A 23,577-nucleotide genomic window follows, 5' to 3' on the forward strand; every position below is an offset into this window, starting at 1 on the left:
AACATGTATTTTTCCTATGTAGATGGAGGGATGCAGCAAAGAAACAAGGAGAGCAGAAGGTGGCGGTGAACACAAAAGCAGCAGACAGAGGAGGGGAGCCAGATCTGTACAAGGGCTGGGCAGGCTTTGCAGCTGGAGAAGGTTGTCGACAGTGGTGGAGAATCAAGTTGTCTTGCATAGAGGAAAGGTGAATGGTGGACCAGATGCCATGAAAGTATGGGGTAGACACCAAGGGAGCACAAACCTCAAAGCACCATTCTCAGGTTGGACCAAAAATAGCAGCTCCTTCCTTACAAGTGCAGATGAGAAGAATACCAGTAAAAAGATGCCAGTTAGTAAGAATGTCAGGAAGGATGGGGCAGAATGTTTGGAGAATGATGTATTTTGTCTCTTTGCCTCACAATGAAATGTTTTGAAAGCTGATTTAAAACAAATCCTGAGTGTTTTTAACAATGGGGGTGACCTTTCAATATTTTTTTCATATAATCACAGAACGGTTTGGGTTGGGAGGGACCTTAAAGACCATCTAGTTCCAAACCCCTGCCATGGGCAGGGACACCCTCTGCTGGACCAGGTTGCCCAAAGCCCCATCCAACCTGGCCTTGAACACTTCCAGGGACGGGGCACCCACAGCTTCTCTGGGCAACCTCTTTCAGTGCCTCACCACCCTTGTAGAGAAGAATTTCTTAATGAGGTTCGCACAGGCCCACCTCTCAATCCTGTCAAGGACCCTCTGGATGGCATACCTTGCCTCCAGCATGTCGACCGCACCACGCAGCTCGGTGTCGTCAGCAAACTTGCTGACCATGCACTCAATCCCACTGTCCATGTCACTGACAAAGATGTTAAGCAGCACCAGTCCCAATACCAACCCCTGAGGAACGCCACTCCTCACTGATCTCCACTTGGACATCGAGCCAATGACCATAACTCTTTGAGTGCGATCATCCAGCCAGTTCCTTATCCACGAAGTGGTCCATCCATCAAATCCATGTCTCTCTAATTTAGAGACAGGGATGTGCAGGACAGTATCAAATGCTTTGCACAAGTCCCAGGAGGTGGTATCAGTTGCTCCTCCCTTAACTGCCAGCGCTGTAACCCCATCATAGAAGGCCATCAAATTTGTTAGGCACGATTTGCCCTTGGTGAAGTCATGTTGGCTGTCAGTGATAACCTCCTTAATTTCCATGTGCCTGAGCATAGTTTCCAGGAGGATCTGCTCCATGATCTTGCCAGGCACCGAGGTGAGACTGTCCGGCCTGTAGTTCCCTGGGTCTTTCTTTTTTTTCCCTTTTTAAAAATGGGCATTATGTTTCCCTTTTTCCAGTCAGTGGGAACTTCACTCGACTGTCATGACTTCTCACATATGATGGACAATGGCTTTTGGACAGGGTGAAATGTGTGATATATATTGATAATGGCCCACAGGAAAGAGGCATCCAAGACCCAAAAGATTGGCTGTGCCAGGCATATTTTTATCAATGGGTTATTTGAGTATTTACATTTTCAGGGAAGAATTTTCTTTGTTTGCTCTGCACACCAGGGACTTCTTGGCCAGTCTAAACAGTAAAGGTTTCTAATGTAAATAATTGCTCTGCTGCCTTGTGTCATGTGTGAGGATTAGAGGTGGGAAGTCCTTCAAAGAAGAGGAGGGAAGAGGGTGCACTGGAGGAGAAAAGACAAGCCTGAAAAATGACAACAGAGCTAGGCACAACTTTTCATCTCCATCACCCTCCTTGTTACCAAAAGCTGGTCTCACGTATGCCTGCACACACCCTCAGGTGGGACACCAGGATTTTAGCATTTTAGGTCAGTTGGCTAGTTTTGGTAAGATGTGTAGTAGCCTAGGAGGGAGGAGAAGGCTGGCTCAGAGCATACTTCCCTGGCATTATGCAGCAGATACCACCTGGCAGCAGTTGGTAGCTGTGTGCTGCTCCTGGTTTTCCTTCTTTTTTTAAGCTGCTCGTGGAAACCAGCTATGGTTTGAAACCAACCACTTTCAAACATCAGCCTTCAGGCTCAACTATCTATGGCTTTGTGACTCTGGTTTCTCTCTCATGATCATTGTTGCAGGGCTAAGAACGCTTTTAAAAGTTGTGATTCAGAAACTGTGCCTATAGCGCGTATAATGAAATCACGTTGAGATTGACCATCTCACTGTAAATATGGGGCTTTTTTGCCAGGAGCTGGGACCTTTCTGCGCTCCTACGCTTGCAGGTCTGGAGATGTCAGTGACGCTCTGGAAGCTTACTGGAAAATCTGCATGGGCTTCTGTTGAAGAGGCTTCAGAGGAATGAGAGATCTTAGTGACTTAATTTGGTGAACAGCTAATGAATGTCATGAAACAAGCTGAGGGTTGGAAGATCACACATCAGTTCCCATTTCTGATGTAAGTTGCAAATAATCATATGCAAAGTAATGATGCATTACTGAAAAAAAAAAAAACCACCACTGCCACCCAAACCTGAAATTTCTAGGGCAAAGTCTTCTTGAAGTGTGACAGGGGGAGATGATGCTCATTTATCTCTGTATGTATATACAAAGAGCTGAAATGGGTTTATTGCTCTAAAAGCCCGGATGACAAAGAGTATGTGCAGCCTTCCTCCAGCTTTGATCCTCCTGCGGCCCTGCAGGCCGGGGCAGTGTGGACCTCCTGAAGCGGTGGCCGGCCTTGAGCTGCCAGCTGGAGGCGGGTAGGCTGCAGGCTCGGCCCCGCTTGCTGGAGGGTTTCTGGTGTGACCTTCGCCGGCCGCTCCGGGAGGATGTTGCGGACACTTTATGCAGGGATGGAAGCCCCCGAAGGCATGCCGCCCTTCCTCTGCCCCGGGACGGTAGGGCAACCTCCCTTCCCCCAGGGTCTCCTCGAGTCCGGGCCGCTCTCAGCAACCCCGGACCGAGGCGAAGGGTGAGGACCCCGCCAGGGTCGGGTGCGGCTCCGGGAGGGAGAGGGCCCCCGCCAAGGCCTTCGCCCCCACCCGCGCGGGGTGTAAGGGGGCACCCAGAGAGAGGTGGCGAGCGGCCGCCATCTCAAGGCAGGCCGCGCCCCCCGCCACACGGGGGCGGTGGCTCCCGGTCCCCTCCCGTCCCGTTCCGCCGGCGCCCCCCGGGGCCGTCCGGGGGCGGGGCCGGCGGCTGGGCCCTGCCCCTCCTGCCGCAGCCGCTGCACTGGCCGTGCAGCCTGAGGCAGCGGGCAGGGCGCGGAGTCGGGCTGCCGCCGCCGCGAAGGGGTGAGCCGCTGCCGCGGCACGGGGCGGAGCCGACACCGGGGCATCCTCCCTCCCTCCCTCCCTCCCGCTCGCTCGCCCTCCCCGTTCGCCGCGCCGGCCGGCATCGCCGCGGCGGGTGCTGCCAGCGCCGGGTGCTGCCAGCGCCGGGAGGGAGCGGCGGAGCCCCGCCGCGGCGTGCGCGAAGATGCTGTCCTACAGCGTGCTGGACGCCAACGTGGTGGACGTGGAGAAGCGGAGGAACCCCTCGAAGCACTACGTGAGTGGCGGTGGAGCCCGGCCGAGCCCTCAGTCCGCTGCCGGGTGGGCTGCTTGCCCGCGGGGGGCGGCGCACGTGTGCGGGCGGCGGGACGGGACGGGGCCCGGAGCGGTGCCCGAAGCGCGCCCCGCCGGAGCCGGCGGCGCTGCCTCGGGGAGCCGTCCCCCGGCTGACCTTGGGCAAGGCACCCGCCCCCGGGCAGCCCTGGCTGCCGGCGCGCCCTCCCCGTTTGCCCTGAGGGACGCAGGTGAGGAGCCCGCGAGGCTGCGGGCGGCCGGGGGCACCGCGGACCCGCTCGGCGTACGGAAAGGTAGCTTGCAATGGAAACGCAGCTCTTCTTTCTCACCCTTTCTCATCCCTTTTTTCTACTGGCTTTTTTTTAATGTTATCATTTTGAAGTTTCCTTCCCTTCCAAAGGTGGATCTTCCTTTCTTTCCCGGCAAGATCCAGGACAGGATGGGACGGATCTCTCGGCTCCTCGGTTTGTTTCCATACTGACCGTGGCACTACAGAGTACCCAGTGGGGAGCTCAGCAAGCCTCTGCTGCTTGTAGGGTCAGTGAGCCAGAGGTGCTGAATGCATCTTTACTAGTTTTCTCCCCTAAGTTACATTATGACTTTTTTTGAGGGGGTAGCTGGTTTGCGTGGTTATCAAGGCAGACTCAGCAGTTGGGATCTCTTTCATCTCTCTTTTGCCTTCCTCCTTTCACACCTTACTGCCAAAAGAGCAGCATCAGAGGAGATTTTTAACAGCCTTCCCAGACTTCAGTATTGCAGGGTGTTATGTAGAAGCGTCTTTGCCTGCAGGAGTTTGCAGCATACAGTGGAGTAGCTTTTGCCCATCCACATAAGTAGAAAAGACATCTTTTCGTCCCTCTCTGGCTGTTTCTGGCTTTTAGTTGCAACAAATCCTTTAACTCTTTCCTCAGAATACAACCTGTATTTTAATACACAAGAGGTTGATTTTGTATATAGAGAAGGTAAATCATCCAGCTTTGGTAAGGAAAAGCCTGAGGGGGTGTTGTGTCTGGTGTGAAATCACTCTGAGTATACTGTGTTTCCTGGCACTGCATGTCTGCTGGATTTCTTCAGAGCTGGTCAACATTTGAATGGGTTGCCTGAAACGTAAGGCCAAGGGTTGGACATGAACCTTTGTGATAGTATTTCATATTGACGAGCTTTTTTCTCTAAGGCTTAAACCATAACCCAGCTTAAAGCTAGAGGGCACTATGTTGCTGAGAGATGCTGATTTGTAGATGTAAAGCTGAAGCTCTCATCTACTATGGTATTAAGCATCTTGTGCCCAATTTATAGGAGTGGAAGTTTTAGGTCTCGTGTCCTCTCAGGTTGCCAGTTGGACCTGTGTATTCAGTCTATTAGTCATTCACAGCTTCCAGGCGGGAAAGGCTTCTTTAGCTTTTGCAAGCTGCTGCTGTGAATTGTGGCTGACACAGCTGCAGGCTGTTACATCACCTGAAAGGTGGCGGCAATTCAGCATCAGAGAAGTACATCTGCCACATACAAAGATATACAAAAGATCTACCTTCCTGATTGCCAAGAGAAATTGACATTGTTAATTTCTTATTTGTTAGAAAATAACCAGAAAACAAGGATTTAAATCCTGTATTTAGTTTTGAAAGAAAATATTTCCTGTGTTTTCCTGCAGAAACATACATCTGTATTTCCTTGATGATCATTGCCATTGCATTTTAATAATAGTAACCTAAACTGTTCCAAGAAGTTCTCTTTAATGCTTCTAGTGGTAAATCTATTTCTTCCCCTTCGTCCTTCTCTCCATACACCTTTTCTAATATTGTCCTCTGCACAACAGTTCCATGTCCCTGTGTGTCCAGTTTTTGGCCAAAAAAAAAAATCACAAACTAAATGGTTTGTTGGGTGACTAATGTTGTGTCTGCCTTTTGTCCACTTAATCTCTGCCTGTACAGTATTCAGCATAATAGGGTCTTGGTTCACAAACAAGCATTGGAGTAATTCAGTTAACAATAGTAGCCACCCATTTTAGCCCACAGGTCCAAAAGTCTTGGACTCTTCTTCATTTCCTAAATTGCAGTTTGCTGCAGATGCATGTGCTGCAGCCTTTCATCTGGCTTTGGCTGGAGTGAACCCACACTGTCAAAGAATTTAATTCCCTGGGTCTGATCCATTGATCGCTTGTTAGTTTGGTTCTGTGCTCTTTTTTTCAACATGAAACAACTATTTTCTTCTGAAATGAATATAAACGTGACTTGGGATTTAGCTTTCTCCGTTGCTTGTGAATAGTTTAGAGAGTACAAAGCTTGGTGCTCTCTGCCTTACGTGGCTCTGTAATATTAAAAAGCCTTTCTACCTCTAACATCCCTAAACACCTTCAGACCATGCCTTAAGGCCATATGACATGTACCTTGGCATCGTATTAATGATGTGTTTCTCTGGTGGATGGTGACACAGGTATTGCAGGCATTTTAACGTGTATCCTTTTCCTTTTAATTGTGATTTTTCAGGGCCACGGTGGAGCCTGGAGAGATGAAGGCAAGTCTTAGGCATTGTGGGCATGTGGAGAGGGCTAAATGTGAGTAGCACATAAGCCCTCGCACTGCTTGGCCTAGATGCTAGGAATCATTCCCTGGAGCTGATGTCTTTCATGATATGAGCATAGCTTTTGTGGCCCTGACTCAACAAAGTACAAGAAAGAACGCAGCTTTGCATATCCTCCTATGATCCCTATGTGTGAAACGTCTGAAGAGATTAATACCTCACTGGAAGATTTGTAGGGCTCTGCACTTGGGAAGAGATTAAAATCTTGGATCCAGTGCTATTTGATAGGAACCCAGCCAGCTCTGTCCTCCCCTTGGAAATCGCTACTAGGGAAGGAATCTGCAGTGCATCCTTATCAGCCACTGGGCAGTGCAACACCACCCAGTTGACTGGGGGCCCTGGGTGGCAGCATGTGAAAGGATAAATAAAAGGTTGAATCAATAATCACATGCCCCTTGTATGTTATATCCCTGATAAAAGCTAAAGCTGCTCTTACAGCTTCTGACTTTCCAAATTAATTTCCTATTCTTTCTCGATACTGATGGTCTTTTAAAAATTGATCTGCGCTTGATAATACTTCAAAAATGTTAAATCTCCTTGCTTTCCCCCTTCCCTTTTCTTTTCAAAAGAACAACATCAGGAAGGTCAAGTCTGGGTTTGTTGGAAACACCCTTGATGCAACAGGGGTCACACATTGGCTGAGCAGTGCTGTGGTGAGGCTGGGTGGATTAGGACATTGCAGTTAATGGTTGAAGGTGTCAGTTAATCATTCTGAAGAGAAAAAGCTGGTAACAAAATCCAAATCCCTTTTCTGGCCCCTGCTAAGTTTTAAACAGTCTGAAAGTCTCAGTTGTTGAAGTTTAATCTGTTTATGGGGTAGCTTCTCTGGCTTTTAGTCTGAAATTGCGATTGAATTAAACATGAAATGATCCCAAACCAGAAATGCATTCTCTATTTAAAAAGACCCACTGTTGATGCTTACCTGTTTTAACCATCCATCGAGGAGCTTAAACAAGACATCCTCCCCTCTCCCTGTTTCCGGGTTATCTTTAGGCAGATAGCTTACCCAAATGTCTGACTCCTTGAGAAGCCCTGCAGGGAGCCTCTGCCTACCAGATGTGCTTGATCCTGCTCTCAGAGAGGAGAGAGGAGATTAGCACCTTCACCTGTTCACAGCTTTGCAGGACCTGGGTGATGGCAAACATTCATTAGAAGCCAAATGAATGGGATCCCCCACCCCCCTCCCTTACTACTTGCTCTTCCGCAGACGACTGATTAGTTACTGATGTGCATTGTCTCACTAGACCTTTATATGCTTGAGGTAATTTCTGAGGTCTCTAAGTGTGCCTGTGTTATCCCAAGGACAGGGATAGATACATCAGTAGAGATTTCCTCTCCCAGCAGTACTCTACTCCTGTTGCAGTTGGTCTTTGTGTGTTTTTCAGCTTTGTACAGCTTGGAGGGAAGGTAAAATGTTTTTGCTTTACAAGTGGCTGCCCTGTCTCTTTCCATTTAGTGTGAGGTGCATTACTGATTTTAGTCATCTGAGATGAAATCTGCATAATGTCCTGATTCCTCCTTGGGGTAATTATGTCTTAATGCCATCTCTGAATGTGTCAAGATTGCTCTTGTAGGAACCTCTCTGTTGCATGGATGTGGTTGCTAACCTCTTCAGAGCACTGGCATTGCTGATTTGTAAGGGATTGAGTCCTGCTGGGTTGGGTTTCAGCACTGCTCCCAGGGGACTGTGAGTGTGCTTGTCACAAGTGACCTGTTATAAAAAGTCAGCATGCTTTGAAGAAAATACTTGTACTGCTAGGGTCAAGCTCTCTTCCTTGTGTCTTAGCTGCTCCTGCTTACTCAAGAGCAACTCAGATGCGATCAGGCATCTTCATGGCTTTATTTCTCTTTGTTGCAAGCTGCTGGTTATACAAAGGCTGGCTCTGATGAGGAGGGTCTGGACGTGTCATGGGTATAGTGGCAAGGATCTTTGTTCCTGTGTTGGTCCCTCATTGCTACCATAGGAGAAGCAGCTGGATTTCCCCTGCTTGGGTCATCAGTGTGGCCCTGCCTGCAGGTCTGCATTGAGGTGCTCCATGTGCCACTCGTGCTAGGAGTACCAGCAGCTCATGGGTAAGAAAGGCTCAGCCTGGCTTTTTTTTTTTTTTTTTTGACCCTTTTAATTAGCAGATCTGGAGATTGTGAGCCAGATGTCATCCAGAGCAAACAGGATGTGAAATACCTGGAGCTCACGTGGCTGGTGGCCTGCAGGTAGAGCGCAGTGAGCCACTTGATGTGAATCAGAAGGCAGTCAGTGTTAGATGAGTAGATGGAGTACCTATTTAGGACTTAGGATCCATTTTCTGCTCTCCCCATCAAGACACTCCATGTGGCCATACTTCCAGGGGTCATGATGCAGCTTGACTCACTGGTCTGAATTATTATTATTACTATTATATTTGCCTGGGGTGCCAGGAGAGAGCCAGAAAATTAGCAGGTAGCTCCGTGACTTCATCTTTCCTCAGAACTGAACTTCCATGCATTGGCAAGGGCTATGTCAAAGGTGGCTGTGATCCCCTGTGTGCAGAGTAGAGGAGAGCTCAGGAGAAAGCAAACTGGGGTAAAACATTGTCTCTTCTGTGCAGTGGCTTTCTCTGCAAGTAGACCACCACCCTGCTGGGGTAAACGTATGTCTGTTAAGGATCATTTCCACTGTTCTGCCTGTTGTAGTTGCAGATCTTACGATTTTTGCAGGCTACAAAATTTTGATTGTTTTCTAGTGTCTGATGAAACGTGACAGGAAGTAGTCAGTATTTCCAGATATTTTAGAAATACCTAGAAATATTTAAAGCTGTGGATAGACAGTTCTCTGCAGGTTGGTTCAACCAAATGGCCAGAGGAGCAGGGATAGCAGGAGAGAGAGATCAAACCTTGCTGGTCCAAAGCTGTATGTACCCACTAGTGCTCAGAGGGCTTCTCTCTTCCTTATTACTGCAACTAGTTGTTGATGGAAGTGAAATTCTTCCGTAACAGCAGAGGGTTTAGTTTCCATGTCCTGTTGTTTTTTTTTACTTCTTAGGCACCATTGTTTTATGAGGCCAATGTAATGTACAGGTTTTTCTTATTCACTGCCTTGAAAGATTCACTAATTTCCTTTTCTCAGCATCCTCTTAGCCTTCACGTGCCATACCTGTGTGTAATTGTCTTTCTTGGAGGTCTTTTCTATATTACCTTATCTTACAAAGTGCCCACATGAGGCACAGTCCTTTGAGCTTGTTCAGAGGAGGATGGCTCAGATGCTTTTGTCATCTACCTGCTTTTCATCATGCACTGTCTGGCAGTTATTGCCTCTATAATTCAAGGCTTCTTCAGCATGCAGTAGGGTAGCCCAGCAGATCAAGGAGCACTCACAGTCCCTTCTTCCAGCAGAGCTGTCTGTTGGTAACATTCAGCCAAGAGACGGTAGTATCTAAATTCAGCAGTTTGCAAAGTAAATGGCTGTCCCCAGCCTTAGGAATAGATTAAAAACCAATAGAGAGACAAGGTAATTGTCCTAATTTGTTGTGGTCAGGGCAGAATGAAATAACACAGGAGGCGGTAAATCCCAACAGGCTGCCTGTCCTGGCTGTCCTGTGGTTGAGCCTGCAGCATCCTGGGCGGGCAGCCAAAGGGAAGCTCAGAGAAAAAGCTTTTAGCAAGCCCATGAGCTGGGGGCAAGAGCTCCAAAAGCCTCCAAGTTACATTTTAGAAGTGACTGAGATGCCACTACTGGCTTTCACTGGGACTTGTTTACCAGGGAGATGTTGACCTAAGAGACAGCACAAATGCTTTCAGCTGCTGCAAGCTGCAGGTGACCTCTGGCTTCATGAGAGAGACCTCTGAGTAGTGCATTGATGGGTGCTGCACCCCACTTGTGCAACACAGCTTGATGGGTTATAGTCAAAATTATGCCAGCTCGCTGCTTTGAGCTAAGAGAGAGAGGAATGGAGAGACCAAATCATGCCCTTTTCCCAGAAGGGGTGACTGGAGAGATGAACAGGCATCCTAAGGAAGCAAGTAGTGGTATAGGAAATGGAGCCCAGACTTCCTGCATCCCAGAGCAGCCCATCTGTTCCTCCCACATGCTCACCCAGCCCTCAGAGAGATGGGCAGCTCAAAGGTATTGCCCTCCTCCCATCCCTACAAGATAGGGTGTATGCCAGTATCCTCACTGGGAAGATGAGGCAAGGAGAGGTTAAGTGGTTGGCCCAAGGCCACCCATGAAGCGTATGGCAGCTTTTTCTATTCTTTTTTTTTGGCTTCCAAAGCAGTCTTGAATTTATCTAATAAAAGTACACAGCCTGAAAAAATACTACCCTCATATTCTGTCATTGTCTTCCTCAAAACCCATTTCCCATTTTATATGGATTAAACAGGAAGAGGGATTCAATGTGACCCTACCTGAGGCAGGAGGTGACGTACATGCACTCTAATTTAGTCATTTGGGAGGAAACAGCTGGACCTTCTAATGTGAGATTTTTTTAATCTTCCTTTTTCATGCTGTGTCCTCTTAATCCATGCTGGCTCGCGCGGAGGGAACTGATCCCCAGTAACCACAGAGAAGAGCAGGATCATTAGAAGGGGCTGTCAGCGCCGTATGTTGTTTGGTATTGTGAAGCTGAATGCTTTCTTGTAGCTAGAGCTGACACCTTCTCGCCTGGAGCGTGCTGTGTAAATATTGTATGAAGAAGGCAGAGAGCTGCACAGTAGCATACTGTTTGGAATTGGTGGTGTCTGCTGCTTAATCAGGTAGTGTCAAACCAAATACAGTCGAGTCAACGGAAAAAAACCTCCTAGTAGCTTCCCTAGGCCTTGGCTCACACCTTTAAAGAGAGGCTTTATTGAAAGTTTTAAGGAGAACCTTGTAATTACTATGGTTTTTAATGTAGTAGATCTCCCTTTGTCTTTACTATAAAAACAAAATATATTCTCCAGGATCTCTTTGTTATCCTCTTCTAGGCAGGGACATCACCACATTGGGGACTGGGGGCGCACAAGAGAACTAGGTGAATTTCTTTGCCTGAAAGGATTTTAGAGTGGAAAATCTCACAACCTAGTTAGAACTTTCTCACTTTAGCTTGCTCACTTTTTGCACCACCTTCTAGGTGAATATATAATAATAATCTAGTCAGTCTTTCAAATGTGCATTCACTAAATGCCAGTAATACAGTATACTTATTGTATGTATTTATAAATATGGGGGGTTTTGGAATGCATAAGAGCCTTTATTACAAAGCAAGGATGCTTTTGCACTAAAACTTGTGCAGACAGACCTGAAAGATGGTCTCTGTGCTGGGCTATTAAGACAAGTGATGACACACAGATACAGGCAGGTGGGGGCAGTGAGACAACATCAACTAGCTAAGCAGGTAATCCTCTCAACATAAGAGTAACCCAAGCTACTGTCTGGCATCATTTAGTCATCATTGCAAAGAACGGGCATGAAGAAGGATAACATAACGCTTTAAATTGCCCTGGGATGAAGGTAGACCAGAGATATATTCTATTCATTGTAGTACCTGTAAGTGCTTGAACGTGGTGGTGTCAACTGGTGCTCTCATGCTTAGGGTGGCCGTTGTGACAGTCATAAAGATTCTTCTCTTGATTTTATTAAGCATTGACTTTGGCAAAGCTACTCTTTATTCCAGTTTTTGGAAGAGGAACTCAATGTGTAGGTAATGAACCAAGGCCTTAGACTGGGAGCATTCTGCTTCTGTGGGCAGAATATATCCCCAAATCTGTCTTCATCACATATTGCACTACTACGCTGCAGTGTATTCTTAATTGGTCTTAATAGTCCTGACTGCTCTAGCCCATGATCTGGGTGTACCATGGCTCCACAATAAGGCTGTAATGCTGGATAGTAACATTCATTATTATAATGCAACTTCTTTAGTTTGTGATGGTTGACTCGTTGGATGGAATAAAATATTCATAGGCTTTAAGTGTCCATAAATATGTGTGTGATCCCATATGTATTGTGTTTGAAACCTAACTAGCAATAATTATGTTTTGATATGTTGCTGGCACTGTTTCTCTGACCAATAGGGTGTGTTTTATTTTTCCTATAAACCATGCTAACTAAATGCAGTGATGCACTAGGCTGCTATGCTCTCAGCAGTCAGTAGCATGATTTTTATAGGCTTGATGCAAACTTGTTCGCAAGGAAAACATCCCTATCTGCTTTCATCAGGAGAAACATGCCAAACCACTGCTAACCATAGCTGTGTTTAAAGAAGAACTCCACACTGCCATTCTGTCTCCTTTACAGAAGTCTTCCATAGCTGCCCCTGAAATACTGGAAACATGGTTTTCCACTGTCCAGGACATTCCTATAAGTGCAGACTTTAATGTATAAAGTTCACAAATCATCCAGAAAGGTTTGAACTAATGTCCAGTGTGATACACTCAAGACATTGTGCAGTGTTGTAGAAGAGCTTGCATGTCCTCTTTACTGGTGGTATGGCCTTGGATTGTTTGTTTAACCGCTCTGGATCTCAGTGTGCTCTGCTGCAAAGCTAACAGGATTTACGTACCTTTTATTGAGTGAAAAGATGTGTGTATTACCTAAGGGCTGACTGCTAGCACAGGCTTTGCAACCCCTGAGTTTGGGTCCTATTCCTCTACCATCAAGTACACCCCTGGGAGCAGCGATTGCAGAATGGCAAGGTCGTGTCGTTATCCGGAAATGGGAATCAGACTGTTGCTTCCCTAACAGCATTCAGCAGACAACAGTAATGAATGGGATGATATAAAAGCTACGTTCCCCTCTGAGGAAATGTACGTTTAGGATGCCAGCCATGCTTGCTGGCTGTAAACCTCTTCCTCTAGGGCATTCCTTCCCATCTTGGAGTCCCAGGGTCTGTGGAGGTATTCAACGTGAAGCATGGAGTATGGTCTTTCTTGTAGCAAGGCCGTGGCTGTAGGCTACTAGCTGCTGCTGTCAGATATCTCTGGTGTCTCTGTATTCCCTGTCAGGAAAGCTCACTGTCGGAGGCGAAATCTTCTTGCCAGGCTTTTGTGCACCCTCGGGGGGTTGATGCAACAGAGAGCATCTGAATTACCATTTTCTCTGTGAAGATGAGATTTCTAATTGCCCCCTTGGCATGCCCAGAGATTTTCCTACTCTGGCTCAAGCTGTTCTGTTATTGTTTATAAGTTAACCCACACATGTATTTTTTGTGGGTAGGTTATTCCTGATTTTCCCCTGTGCAGCAGGTGCAAGCTGACACTAGACCCTTGTGACTCCAAGCAAAATACTCTGAAAATCAGTTTAAAATGTTTTTTCCATTCCCCTGCCCTGCTAGTGCTTTGCTGCACTGTCTCTAAGCTCAGTATATTTCCTTTGCCTGAAAATTTGGCACTCTGACACCTGCTTCATCTCGAGTAGCCTGAACTGAGGGACAGTTATTTGTGGGATAGATTCTACAAGAGGCAGCAGAGCTCCTGGTCTTCAGCAGAAGCAGGGCAGCTGGCACAGCCCCTGCTAGCGTGGAAGTGGGAAGCTTGCAGTTTCCCAGGGCTGTCACTCCAGCAACTTTTACCAGTATTAAAACCACTTAGAATTTAAAAACAAACAAATAAGGATATGTGAAGTATTTTCCTGGAAGAAAGCCACGGAGAGCAGATTAAGTGCATCTCCCTCCTCCCATCTCCCAAGCATGTCACAGGAAGAAAGACTGGAGTTCAGCATTTTCCTAAGTGGGATTAAAACAGGCTCTGGAGCTGGCTTCTGGGATGGGACAGAGGAAAGCCAGGAGTAGGAGGAAAGCTCTGTGCATACGTGTGTGTGTTTTATGTATCAGGTGAAACTGTCAGAATCCCTGAACCAGCATTGTGGTAATATCCCTTTATTAACAAAGGGCTGCTTATTTTCTGTTAATAATAAGATATTAGAGCTGTTGGCTGAAGTAGAGAATAAAAAGTGACTGATTCTAGAGGAACTTCCATGCTGGTTTTCCACGTACCAAGGGGTAACAGTCCTGTATCTTCTGCATTTTACAAACCTTGGACGTCCTTAACAAGTTCTTTCTCTTCCCTGAATCCAGGCAAGTTTTCCCTCAAATGCTTCAGCAGAAGGTGTCTTACAAAGACAACACAGGATGCTTTACTCAAAATCAATCTAGTGCAGTAGCCAGCCTCTGAAATACTCTCACTTGAGGCATACAGAGGAGTCTTCTGGCTGTTACTGCTCAAGAGATTTTCTGTTTAATCTTTTGCTGCTGTATTTGTGATTGTAACAGTCTGTGTCAAAACTCTGAACTGTTTTGGGGAAGCAGCTTTCCACCTGTTTCTGAGCTGGGCAGCTGTAACTTGCATTTCTTCCTTTAATACAGACATACCTGATTTGTAAAGATAAGTATAAATATTTCAGTTTAAAAATATTTTAAATGAATTTGTCATGGCTAACAACTCTGGGAGAGTGCAGTAGTCATGATCTGGGCAGGAGAGTCCGTCAGTCTGTCTTTAAACCTCCATCTGTCCTCTTGGCGTAAGGACCAGTGGCTTTTTGTACAGCGGTGGCAATTTGGTAGTGGTGCCGGAGAGCGATGGTGTGTACTGGTGTGCAAGAGGCACCACCATCTTGGAGGAGTCTCCTTTTTCTGAAAGAACTGAGGCTCCGGCCCAAGTGAGCAGGATCTGAGGATGTACAGCCTGGGGATGGGAGCAAGGCATTGGTGCTCAGACCGTTGGCGCTCAGACCGTTGGCATCACCGCTGAAGGTGTTGGTTGAATTGCTTGGCTGTGGCAGTGTTGGGTCTTCTACTGGTCCTTCCAGCTGTGAGTAACACTGTATATCTGTGTGCCCTGTTGTTGGCCAGGATGAACATTGGGATTGCTGTTTTACATAATTCTTCTCTTGTATTTGTGGTAGGAATTAGAGTTTTGATGTGACACTTTGTGTGTGCATGTGTTTTGCTTCTGTTTTAACTTCTGTGCTGCTCTGTGTTTAAGCAAGAAGAGGGCATGGTTAAGGAAATGGAATGGAAAGCAGAGGTTTGCAAAGGTCGCATTGGAGCTGATTTCACAGTCCTGGCCAGACCCTCAGAATACTCTTTTATTCTTTCATTTTTCCCCCTTCTTCTGAAAAGCTATAATCTTGCCCACAGCATGGGGTTATTTCCCATTGTCCTAATTCTGGAGTTCTAGGTGACCTTCCAAGTATGGTAGGGCTGGACTGAAGAATATCTTGTGGACAAGCACCAGTGCCTTCCATTAGGTTTTGAGGGTCTGTAGAAGGACTGAGAGTATAGCACTGATGTGCTTACTGCAGCCTTTGTGCCTGAGGAGAGGTGACAGAGAGCTTTCCCTGTGTGCTGAGGGCTTTGTGGGGCTCTGCTCACCACATTATCATATAGTGTTGCTAAGCCATCAGGGCTGTAGCTTATCTGGTGAGTAGAGCAAGACTGTTCTCTACCAGGTGTTTGCATTTATGGGAGTCCAGGTGTCCTTGTGTTGGGATCTTGTTGGTGAGGAGCTGAAACCTCTTGGCCATTGTCTTGCTGCATGTGAGAGGTGTTGGCTTGGTTATGATGACGACCTTAACTTGGACCAAGTCGAGGGTGCAACTGGCACGTGATTTGGATCGCAGGGGACTTGAAAACATCCTAAGGAGTCAAATGAGGAAATGATGTATGCGGTTTCTGTTTGTAGAAAGGTAGAGACTGTAGTTAGTACTAACACAGGACTGACAGTCCAAACCTGATTGAATATGCATTTTATCTGCCAGCACCACATCCTGCCTGGTCCTTTATCAATCTTCTGCATCTGGTTAATGTGAGCTGTAGCAGTTCTGAGTCAAACCCCTATTGCCGAAAGGCCAACGTGTTGTCTTTACTGCATGTCATGACAGAAAGGGTTAAACAGAAGGTGATGGTGGCTAATAGCTTGCTTTAGGCAGTAATGCAGCAGTGAATGCTGAAATGACATGGGAACGCTCTTTAGCTGACGTCCTTGTGAGCCTCTTGGTGACATCAAACTCCTGGACCTTTTCCAGCTGAGTTTGGCCTTGCCCCAGTGACAATAGATGTTAATCTGTTGGCTTGTCAAAAAACTGTGTTAGTGGTTTTTTTACAGACCCATTTCCAACCCTCATATTTCCCCGCTAGTAAACAGCATTATGTCATTGTTTTACTAGGAGCCAAGCACGAAAGCCAACTTTACAGTGCTGTCGTCAGCAAAGGTCCATTCACTTTGGGTCTTTATCTGAGTTCCCAGGCTCTTTCTTCCCACTGTTGCCTGTGTTCTGGTCTCTGTGTCCGTCAAAAGCCTACAGATGCTTTATGGGAAACATGTAGGGTCTAGCAGTTGCGGCTAACACTTTCCAACCTATTTGTCTTAGATGTCCTGTATCTGTTTAGCAAAGATGTCTTGGTTTGTAAAGCTTCATCTTAAGGTGACTTTAGCCAAGACAAACTCTTGGATTCATGAGTTCCTGCATGCAAAACAAGGTAAAGGGATTTGCAGCCCAGCCTTGTTCCTAATTGATAAAATAATAGTCAAGTCATAGCCAGGGGCAATACCCCGCCCATGCTAGCTCCTGTTTGTTTCAAAACACAATAGCTGAGTTCCTATTAAAAAAAACTAGTTGTCAAATTGCTAACGTTATAAACTAACTTCCTTAGCTTTCAGACACAACACTCACCACAGATGAAATAAAGCCATTTATAACATTCTTGTAACTATTGTTCCTTGTTTTGCTTCTAGACTTATTTCCAGCTGTCTGTGTGAAGGATATGAAAGTAAAGATTTATAAAGTTACCTTCAGTGGATGGGAGCTAATCTGCTTAAAACAAACAAACCTCCCATCCCTAATCTCTAGATGGTCTTTCTGAGTCTGGCAACAGTCCAATTCTTCTCATACTAAGACCTGTCTGAAATGATATCCCAAATCAGCTGAAGTAGTCTAAAAGCAGAGGAAAGAGGAGAGATGCTCATTTGAATGCAGATCCTGAGTTGTTCTGCTACAGGTACAGATAGATGATGGAGAGGAATGGGTTCAGCCTTTTGGCAGTGGTGCAGGAATGACAACATTCTTGGGTACGAGGTGGAATAAAATTAAATGTTTTTCTCCACTGTGTAATTAAGCTGTGCAACACCTTGCTGAAAAGTGATATGAAGCATGAAAGTACAAGTGGTTCAAAAAATTAATTGGCAAATTTCTGGGGACAAGACTGACTGCTACTAAACACTGCAGTCAAGGCAAGTGATTGGGTCAGAAAGTCTGTAATCTACCGATTGCTAAAGACTAAGCACACTGTGTTCTCTATGTTGCTATTAAGCATTTACCAACCAGCTTCATTAAAAACAGTGCGCTGAGCTTTGATGGAACTTGATTTTGGCTCAGCCTGGGTCTTCTGATGGTCTCCCACAACTCCCTTAACAGTATGGCACTAGCTCAGGCTTCTGAGGCTTGTGGCATATTGCTAATATTAGTGAGAGCTGTTGAGTCTTGACCAGATGAAGTTAGGAAGCACAGTGCATGCCGTGAGGAAGTGAGCCTCCTGTCATCACTTCCAGCTCCCTCCTCTGCTCTGTATGCTTTTTTTTTTTTTTTTGATCCCATCACGTATTTATGGGTTAGTGTCATGCACCTGGGCTTTGGCAGATTGCTTTCTGCTTCTCAGCCTGAGGTCAAGTAGCAATTTATTTTTGTGGACATATCATGTGTGGTATTACTAGTAATATATTCAGGCTTTGTACTTATCTAATGCCTTTCATCCAAGGATCCCCCAATATTCTGTGCATCAGCACCTCTTCACAAGGTAGGCAGATCAGACAGGGAGAGCATTGTGTTTGCAGCAATGTATCTCCTGGCAGAAGTGCCTTCTCAGAGCTGTCACAAGACTAGCAGATAATTTGGGCTGATGGAAAAAAGTATTTGCATTTATGACTAAAAGTACTGTGAGTGGGTCGTGGGACTGTAGAACATAGACCTGGGACAGACCTAGGTCATTAATAGTGTGAAAGCATATTGCATTCCCACATATGAACCTTCAGGGTGGTTGGGTTGGCTTGATTGGAAACTTCAGACTTCTGATGGTTATTGACTTCCAGTGTACACTTTTTTTTATTCACAAGCATCTTGTTTGTTCTCGCACCAGTATTGTCCTTTTGCATAAATAGGTCTCTTCACTCTCAGTTTGGTTTGACCTCCTGTCCCACTTCTATTTTGTGGAGAGTGATGGTGTCCCTTCTTAGCCTTCATTCTGCTGAGCTGCTCTAGCCTCCTCTTGTAGAAAAGGCTACCCTCAAAGGTGCGTAGCAGACAAGTTTCTCTGCCCCACATTTCTCACAGTTGTTGCAGACTGAGTACAAGCGAGCTGCTTAGCTCAGACACTGACAATAATTTGGTCTAGGCAACTTCAGGCATATCAGGGGTTAATTTGCACTGCTGGGTACAGCCTTGTCCATGTTGGCAGGGACTGGATGCAGCCACCTGGGAATAAGTTTGACCTCAATGGGGTGATTTGCCAGATGTAGTCAGATGTGATTTGGAGACAGGCTCCTGGGTCTGTCCTGTGCCTGAGCTGTGCGCTGTGTCAGCACAAGGAGGGTGCTTGTTGGAGAGTAACTTGTGGTTCTTCCACGGTTTCATTTTCTTCCCTTCAGGGAGTTTCAGAGCTAGTCCCAAAACCTTGCAAGTGACACTCCACTTGCAAAAGCAGAGAAGAGAAAATATGGTTGATTAAGTTCCCATGTTAGCTTTAATGAGGGTAATTTTAAGCAGATGGTGTCTATTTAATGTTCTGGAAACAGAGATAAACTAGTTTTCAGCAGGTCTCGGGAGCAGAGCAGAAGAGATGAAGAGTGTTGTTTCAGCGGGCAGCAACTTGCCCAATGAGATGCTTGGCAGGGTTGATAGAGCACTTGGGTGAAGCCCTCTCGTTTGGGCAACCTCTGCTTGTCCCTCTTGGGTGAGAGGAGAGGTGGCCTGTGGTTTCTGTCTGAGCTTCAACAACAGTAAATAATTCCAGATTGATGTTGTGGAAGCATGCTGTTTTTGTGAAGGGAGAACAAGAGGGGAGCCAAACATAACAAGAGTTTCTCAGAGCTTGGGGAAGAGAGCCAGGGTCACATTTGGAGCTTGTAGTGTTGGCAGGCACAGAAATGACGTGCCACATCACACGTGTGTAAGTGGAGATAGCTGGGGTGATTATCAGCAAGCTTCTTTGTAGGTTGGTTTGTGATGCTGATGATCCGAAACTGATGCTGGGATGTTTCTGACAAACACTCACTCTTTTCAGCTTCCATATCTGCACTTTTAAAATGTTTTTGGCATTTGTCTTTGGGGTAAGGAAAAGGCCATTACAACCCCTGGGATTTCAGTCCCCATGAGTCCAAGTTGTGCGGTTATAGATCTGCTGCCATTAAAATCACCATCGCTTGAAGTTGTCCCCTTTACAAAGCTGGGTGCTGACTCTGCTCCAAAGTACTGAGTTCCTTGTCCAAAGCCATCCTTGACCCTGGCTGTTTGGCCAGCTATCCTCCTGGCTGGTGTCTCTCTATCTCCCTTTGCTGGGGAACATTTCCAGGACCTGACATGAAGATTGTTCAGTGTGTTCACTAGCATGCTCAGTGCCAGTTTTTACACATCTTGTAGGATTAATTTGTTATCAATGAACTTGGAAGGCTTTGGGATGGCCACAGCTTACTTCATCAAAGTGCTCTGAGACTTGTTTGCCCTTCAGATGCTTAAGTCCGTCTTAGAGGCTGATTTCTTTGGGAGATCCAAGAGGGGAGCAACGCAGTGCCTTATGTTTCAAGGCAGTAGTTTTCACACTGAGACTTGTGGCCTGTTTTAGAAGTGCTGGTAAAAGTAACAACTGGCAGTAGGTTTGCCTTTCTTAGGCTTAAATTTCCTGTTCAGTGAATGAAAAATGTGCAGACACCACTTCTCCACAAGTGTCAGTGAAACTACAGAAGCATCTTGGAGCATGTACGTACCCTGAAAATGTCAGCAGTAGGTAGCAGGGTGTGACATCATGAGGCACATCCTTACAAGTCTTTATTGTAATTTGCTAAAGCTAAAACCAGAAGGTTGCAAGCCATCTTTCTGGAGGGAGCAAGACATTTGTGCTGGGATAGTGATGGTTGTTCAGTGGCAGCTCCTTTGTAAAGCTTCCATGTAAAGGGTTCACGTGTAGAGAGGCTAAAAGATGTGTGGCGGGGAGGAACCAGGGCTGGCTACTAGTGAGAACACAGGGATGCTTTGTGCTTCCAGCTCACTGCTTCTCCGAGGCTCCTGAGAACCTCATACACAGCTGGTGAAACCTCTGTGCAGCCCTGCAGGGAAAGTGGTACAGATCTGTCATAGCGGTTTTTTTGCCTGCAAGATGGGTGACCTGGTACGATGTGTCTGTTGTCACTAAGCAGATGAGTGGTGAAATTAGGAAAGAGTGGCCCTGAGAAAGTGGATTTGGGGTTGGTTTGTTTTCTTGGGAGGTGGTGAGTATTTGTGTGTTGGAAACTGGACTGTTCCTGGGATATTTTGAGCTGCCCACCCTGACATCCCTTTTGCTAGTCTTGGGCAGTATCAGGTGTGACCCTGGTTATCCACCCTTGCTCTAACTGCCCAAATAGGTTATTGCTGAACACATTAAGGAGCACATCATTTTAGCTGCTAGCCTATGGGACTGGGGTCAGCACTCTTGACTGACCATCAGGAGACAAGACAAGACATCTCCTGGGCAGTTGCATGGTTGGGACCTTGCAGTGTAAAATGAGCTGTGTGAAATCAGATGCGATAACAAGCACCTGGGTCAACTGATGCCTGGCTCCCTCTCCAGCCACCCAGAGATGTTGTGCCCATGGAGGCATGGAAACAGTGTAAAGTGCTAAGGCAGGACAGCATTAATGATCACGTGCCCGAGATACTGGGCCCATTTCCTGAGGCCATGTTAACCCGCTGGCAGATGGGGATTAGCAGGAGGAGCTGGGTTGGAGGGATTGCCAACAGCTGTCACTTACTTTAGAAAAAGAGAGGCTAACATTCAGCAGTGTAACTGGCTATAAAATACTTTCTAGGCTTGTTGTTACTGTAATACTTAAAGATTATACAAAGGGGATTAAGCTCAAGAACATTTATTGCAAAACTGTTCCCTCTGCAGTCTTTGGCTCCCAGGTGATTTTTCAATAATTGGTTAGTTGAAGTTGAATAATTGGAGTGCACAGCTGAGGAAAAAACTTGATTGACTATCGCCAATTAACTCTGTTGCAGCTGGATTCCTGCTTGTGTCCATGGGGGTTTGCTGGGCAGAGGAATTGAGGTTCCTCATGCTAGAGCAGTGAGCTGTAACAGTGACTTTGACTCCACACGATCAGGACTGATCTTGCAAAGAGATGCTATTGCCAAAATTACAGGGGCTGGATTTGGTCTCCCTTTGATCTCAGTTTAAATTGCACAGGCAATTTACTGCAATTTAATAAGTAACAGTGCATGAGTAGTGGGGCGCTAACTCTGCCTGCAAACTCATAGTCTGCTTGAATCCATGGTATAGTGAACTTGCTAAACTGAGTCAAATTGTCTTGCAATGCAAATCAAGGTTTATGCAAAGTTGCCATGAATTAACTAATGCATGTAATACAGTAAATCATAGCACTTTGGTAATGTGGCTGATCAATCTGTTGCATGATTTGGTGAGCTGTCTGAAATGGCTTCAGGGATTGGGAGCTTCTGGTTGCATTTCTTCAGTGTGGTTTGGTGGTTGTTCAACATGAAATGATTCATGTGGCGAATTGAGAGTGAATCAAAGGTCTCTTTTGCAACTCCCACTGCTTCACTGGGTTTCCTTGGGAAGATCTTTCAAATCTGTGCCCTGGTTTAATTGATCTTTGTAAAGAAACATGCTAATGATGATTCTGGCCATGGAGTGCTATGGATTTGCCAGCAGAAAGAGTTTGTTATCACAACTTGAGATGCCTCCCTCTCTCAAATTACAGCTCCTAATTTGATGTATTTTGAGCATGTTTGTATTTCAACAATGAGTGATTTTATTATCCTGTGCTTATTGCTGTCCTCTTAGACTGTAAGAGCTTTCCTTCATGCTGGAAGAAGGAGGAACAGGATATAAATACTGTTATCATTACTGTTGCTGAAAATCAGCCAAATTTCCAATGCACCAAGTGTCTCTTTCAGTTTTATTTAGAGATATAGTAATTGTAACATTGGATGCCCTAAAACTCCTCTTTCTAGTGAAATATATTGTCAGCTCACTAGGAATGTATTTTTCTAATAAACATGATTTTTTAAATAGAATTCAGCTGCATGCTTAGCATTGCCCAGGTAGCACAAACTGATGCTGATAAAAATGACATGGGCTGTCCAGAGCTGGGGGAGAGATGTACGTGTAAGGGGTGAGAAACTTAAGTCGTTGGAGGAACTGTTCCACAAGATTTTGCAGAATGCACTGGCTCGGTTTCTCCCAGGCTCTCAGCTGGTCTTGCAGCTGCGATGGCTCCTTTGGCACATCCCGGCTCCTTGGCAACTCAGCTGTCAGGGGACAGCACCGAGGCAGAGAAAAGCCCCTTGCTGGCTCTGTGAGTGTTAGGGGGCTGTCCCAGCACCTAAAATTCAGTCTATTTTTATTTTTGGAAGCTGGCTGGATAGAGTTCTGCTAAATTAGAGGATGAAATTGTGGCTGAGGGGCATGTGTGTCTGTCTCTTCTGCTCCCTGTGAGGAAGACTGCAGAGGGTGGTGGCCTTTCCTTCCCACCGTTCCTCTATGGACAGGATGAGTGTTGCTTACACCCAGGCAGTACCTTTCCCTGCCTCCCGCAGGCTCAGCTGGCATGTGTTTATGCTGGTCCCAGCCTTTGTCCACTCTTTGTTGCTCACTGGAGAAGGGATGAGTAGAGCATGGGGAGGCTGGTGTCACCAGAGCAGGTGGCTTTTGGGCTGCCCCCAGTCTGGGTCTGTCTCTGCAGCATCCTTAAGTGGGATAGAAAAGGTTTTTTTGAAGATTAAAGCAAGCAAGTTTTGGAAGCTGCTCTGCAGTGAGGCAAATAGCAGGGCAGGGAAGAAGGTATCAAATGAATGTGGGTAGAAATGGGGCTAAAATTCTGCTGGGGGGTGCTACAGACAGCTACAGTCTTAGCCATCTTTAGTCATGTCCAAAGCTTGCTGGTTGCTAACAGAGCTCAGGTCGGCTGGTGGACAGAGTGCAGGAGAGAGGATCTTGGTGTGAGCTGCAAAGCCATGTCAGCCCTGCCCCTCTGTAGGGCAGTAATGCACCCAGCAAGGGCTGTGAAGGACCTCCTTTGCAGTTTCATGGGTGTTGGGGGCAGTTTCCTTTGTCTCTCTCTTCCCTGACTTGTTTCAGACATGTCTCTGATCTGGGGAGGATTGCTTCAAGGGTCCTGACTCTAGCTGCGTTGCTGCTGATGCACGTTGACCTCTTAATTTTGTTGTTCTAGTTCAATCTCAATTAAACTTAGATCTCTTGAGAGCAGGGGTGCTTGTGAGGGTGTATGTCCCTGTCCTTTCACATGTGTTGCTGGTATGAGTGGCTTCAGGTTGTTG

At 46.3% G+C, this 23,577-nt stretch overlaps 1 protein-coding gene across 4 annotated transcripts in view; it reads left to right on the forward strand.

Moving 5' to 3' along the window:
* Positions 1 to 3,111: 3,111 nt before the first annotated feature.
* The window catches only part of SH3PXD2A (SH3 and PX domains 2A), a 269,997-nt gene continuing 249,531 nt past the window's right edge, over positions 3,112 to 23,577 (forward strand). Inside the window, exon 1 of one of the 4 annotated variants that reach the window (XM_075757990.1) lies at positions 3,112 to 3,483. In XM_075757990.1, the coding sequence (XP_075614105.1) occupies positions 3,412 to 3,483 (72 nt within the window). In that variant the 5' untranslated portion in view covers positions 3,112 to 3,411. The remainder of the gene's footprint in view (positions 3,484 to 23,577) is intronic. The other 3 variants (XM_075757991.1, XM_075757988.1, XM_075757989.1) reach the window with 3 other exon arrangements.

Source organism: Balearica regulorum, chromosome 7 (genome assembly GCF_011004875.1).
Source record: "Balearica regulorum gibbericeps isolate bBalReg1 chromosome 7, bBalReg1.pri, whole genome shotgun sequence".
Lineage (NCBI taxonomy): Eukaryota > Metazoa > Chordata > Aves > Gruiformes > Gruidae > Balearica > Balearica regulorum.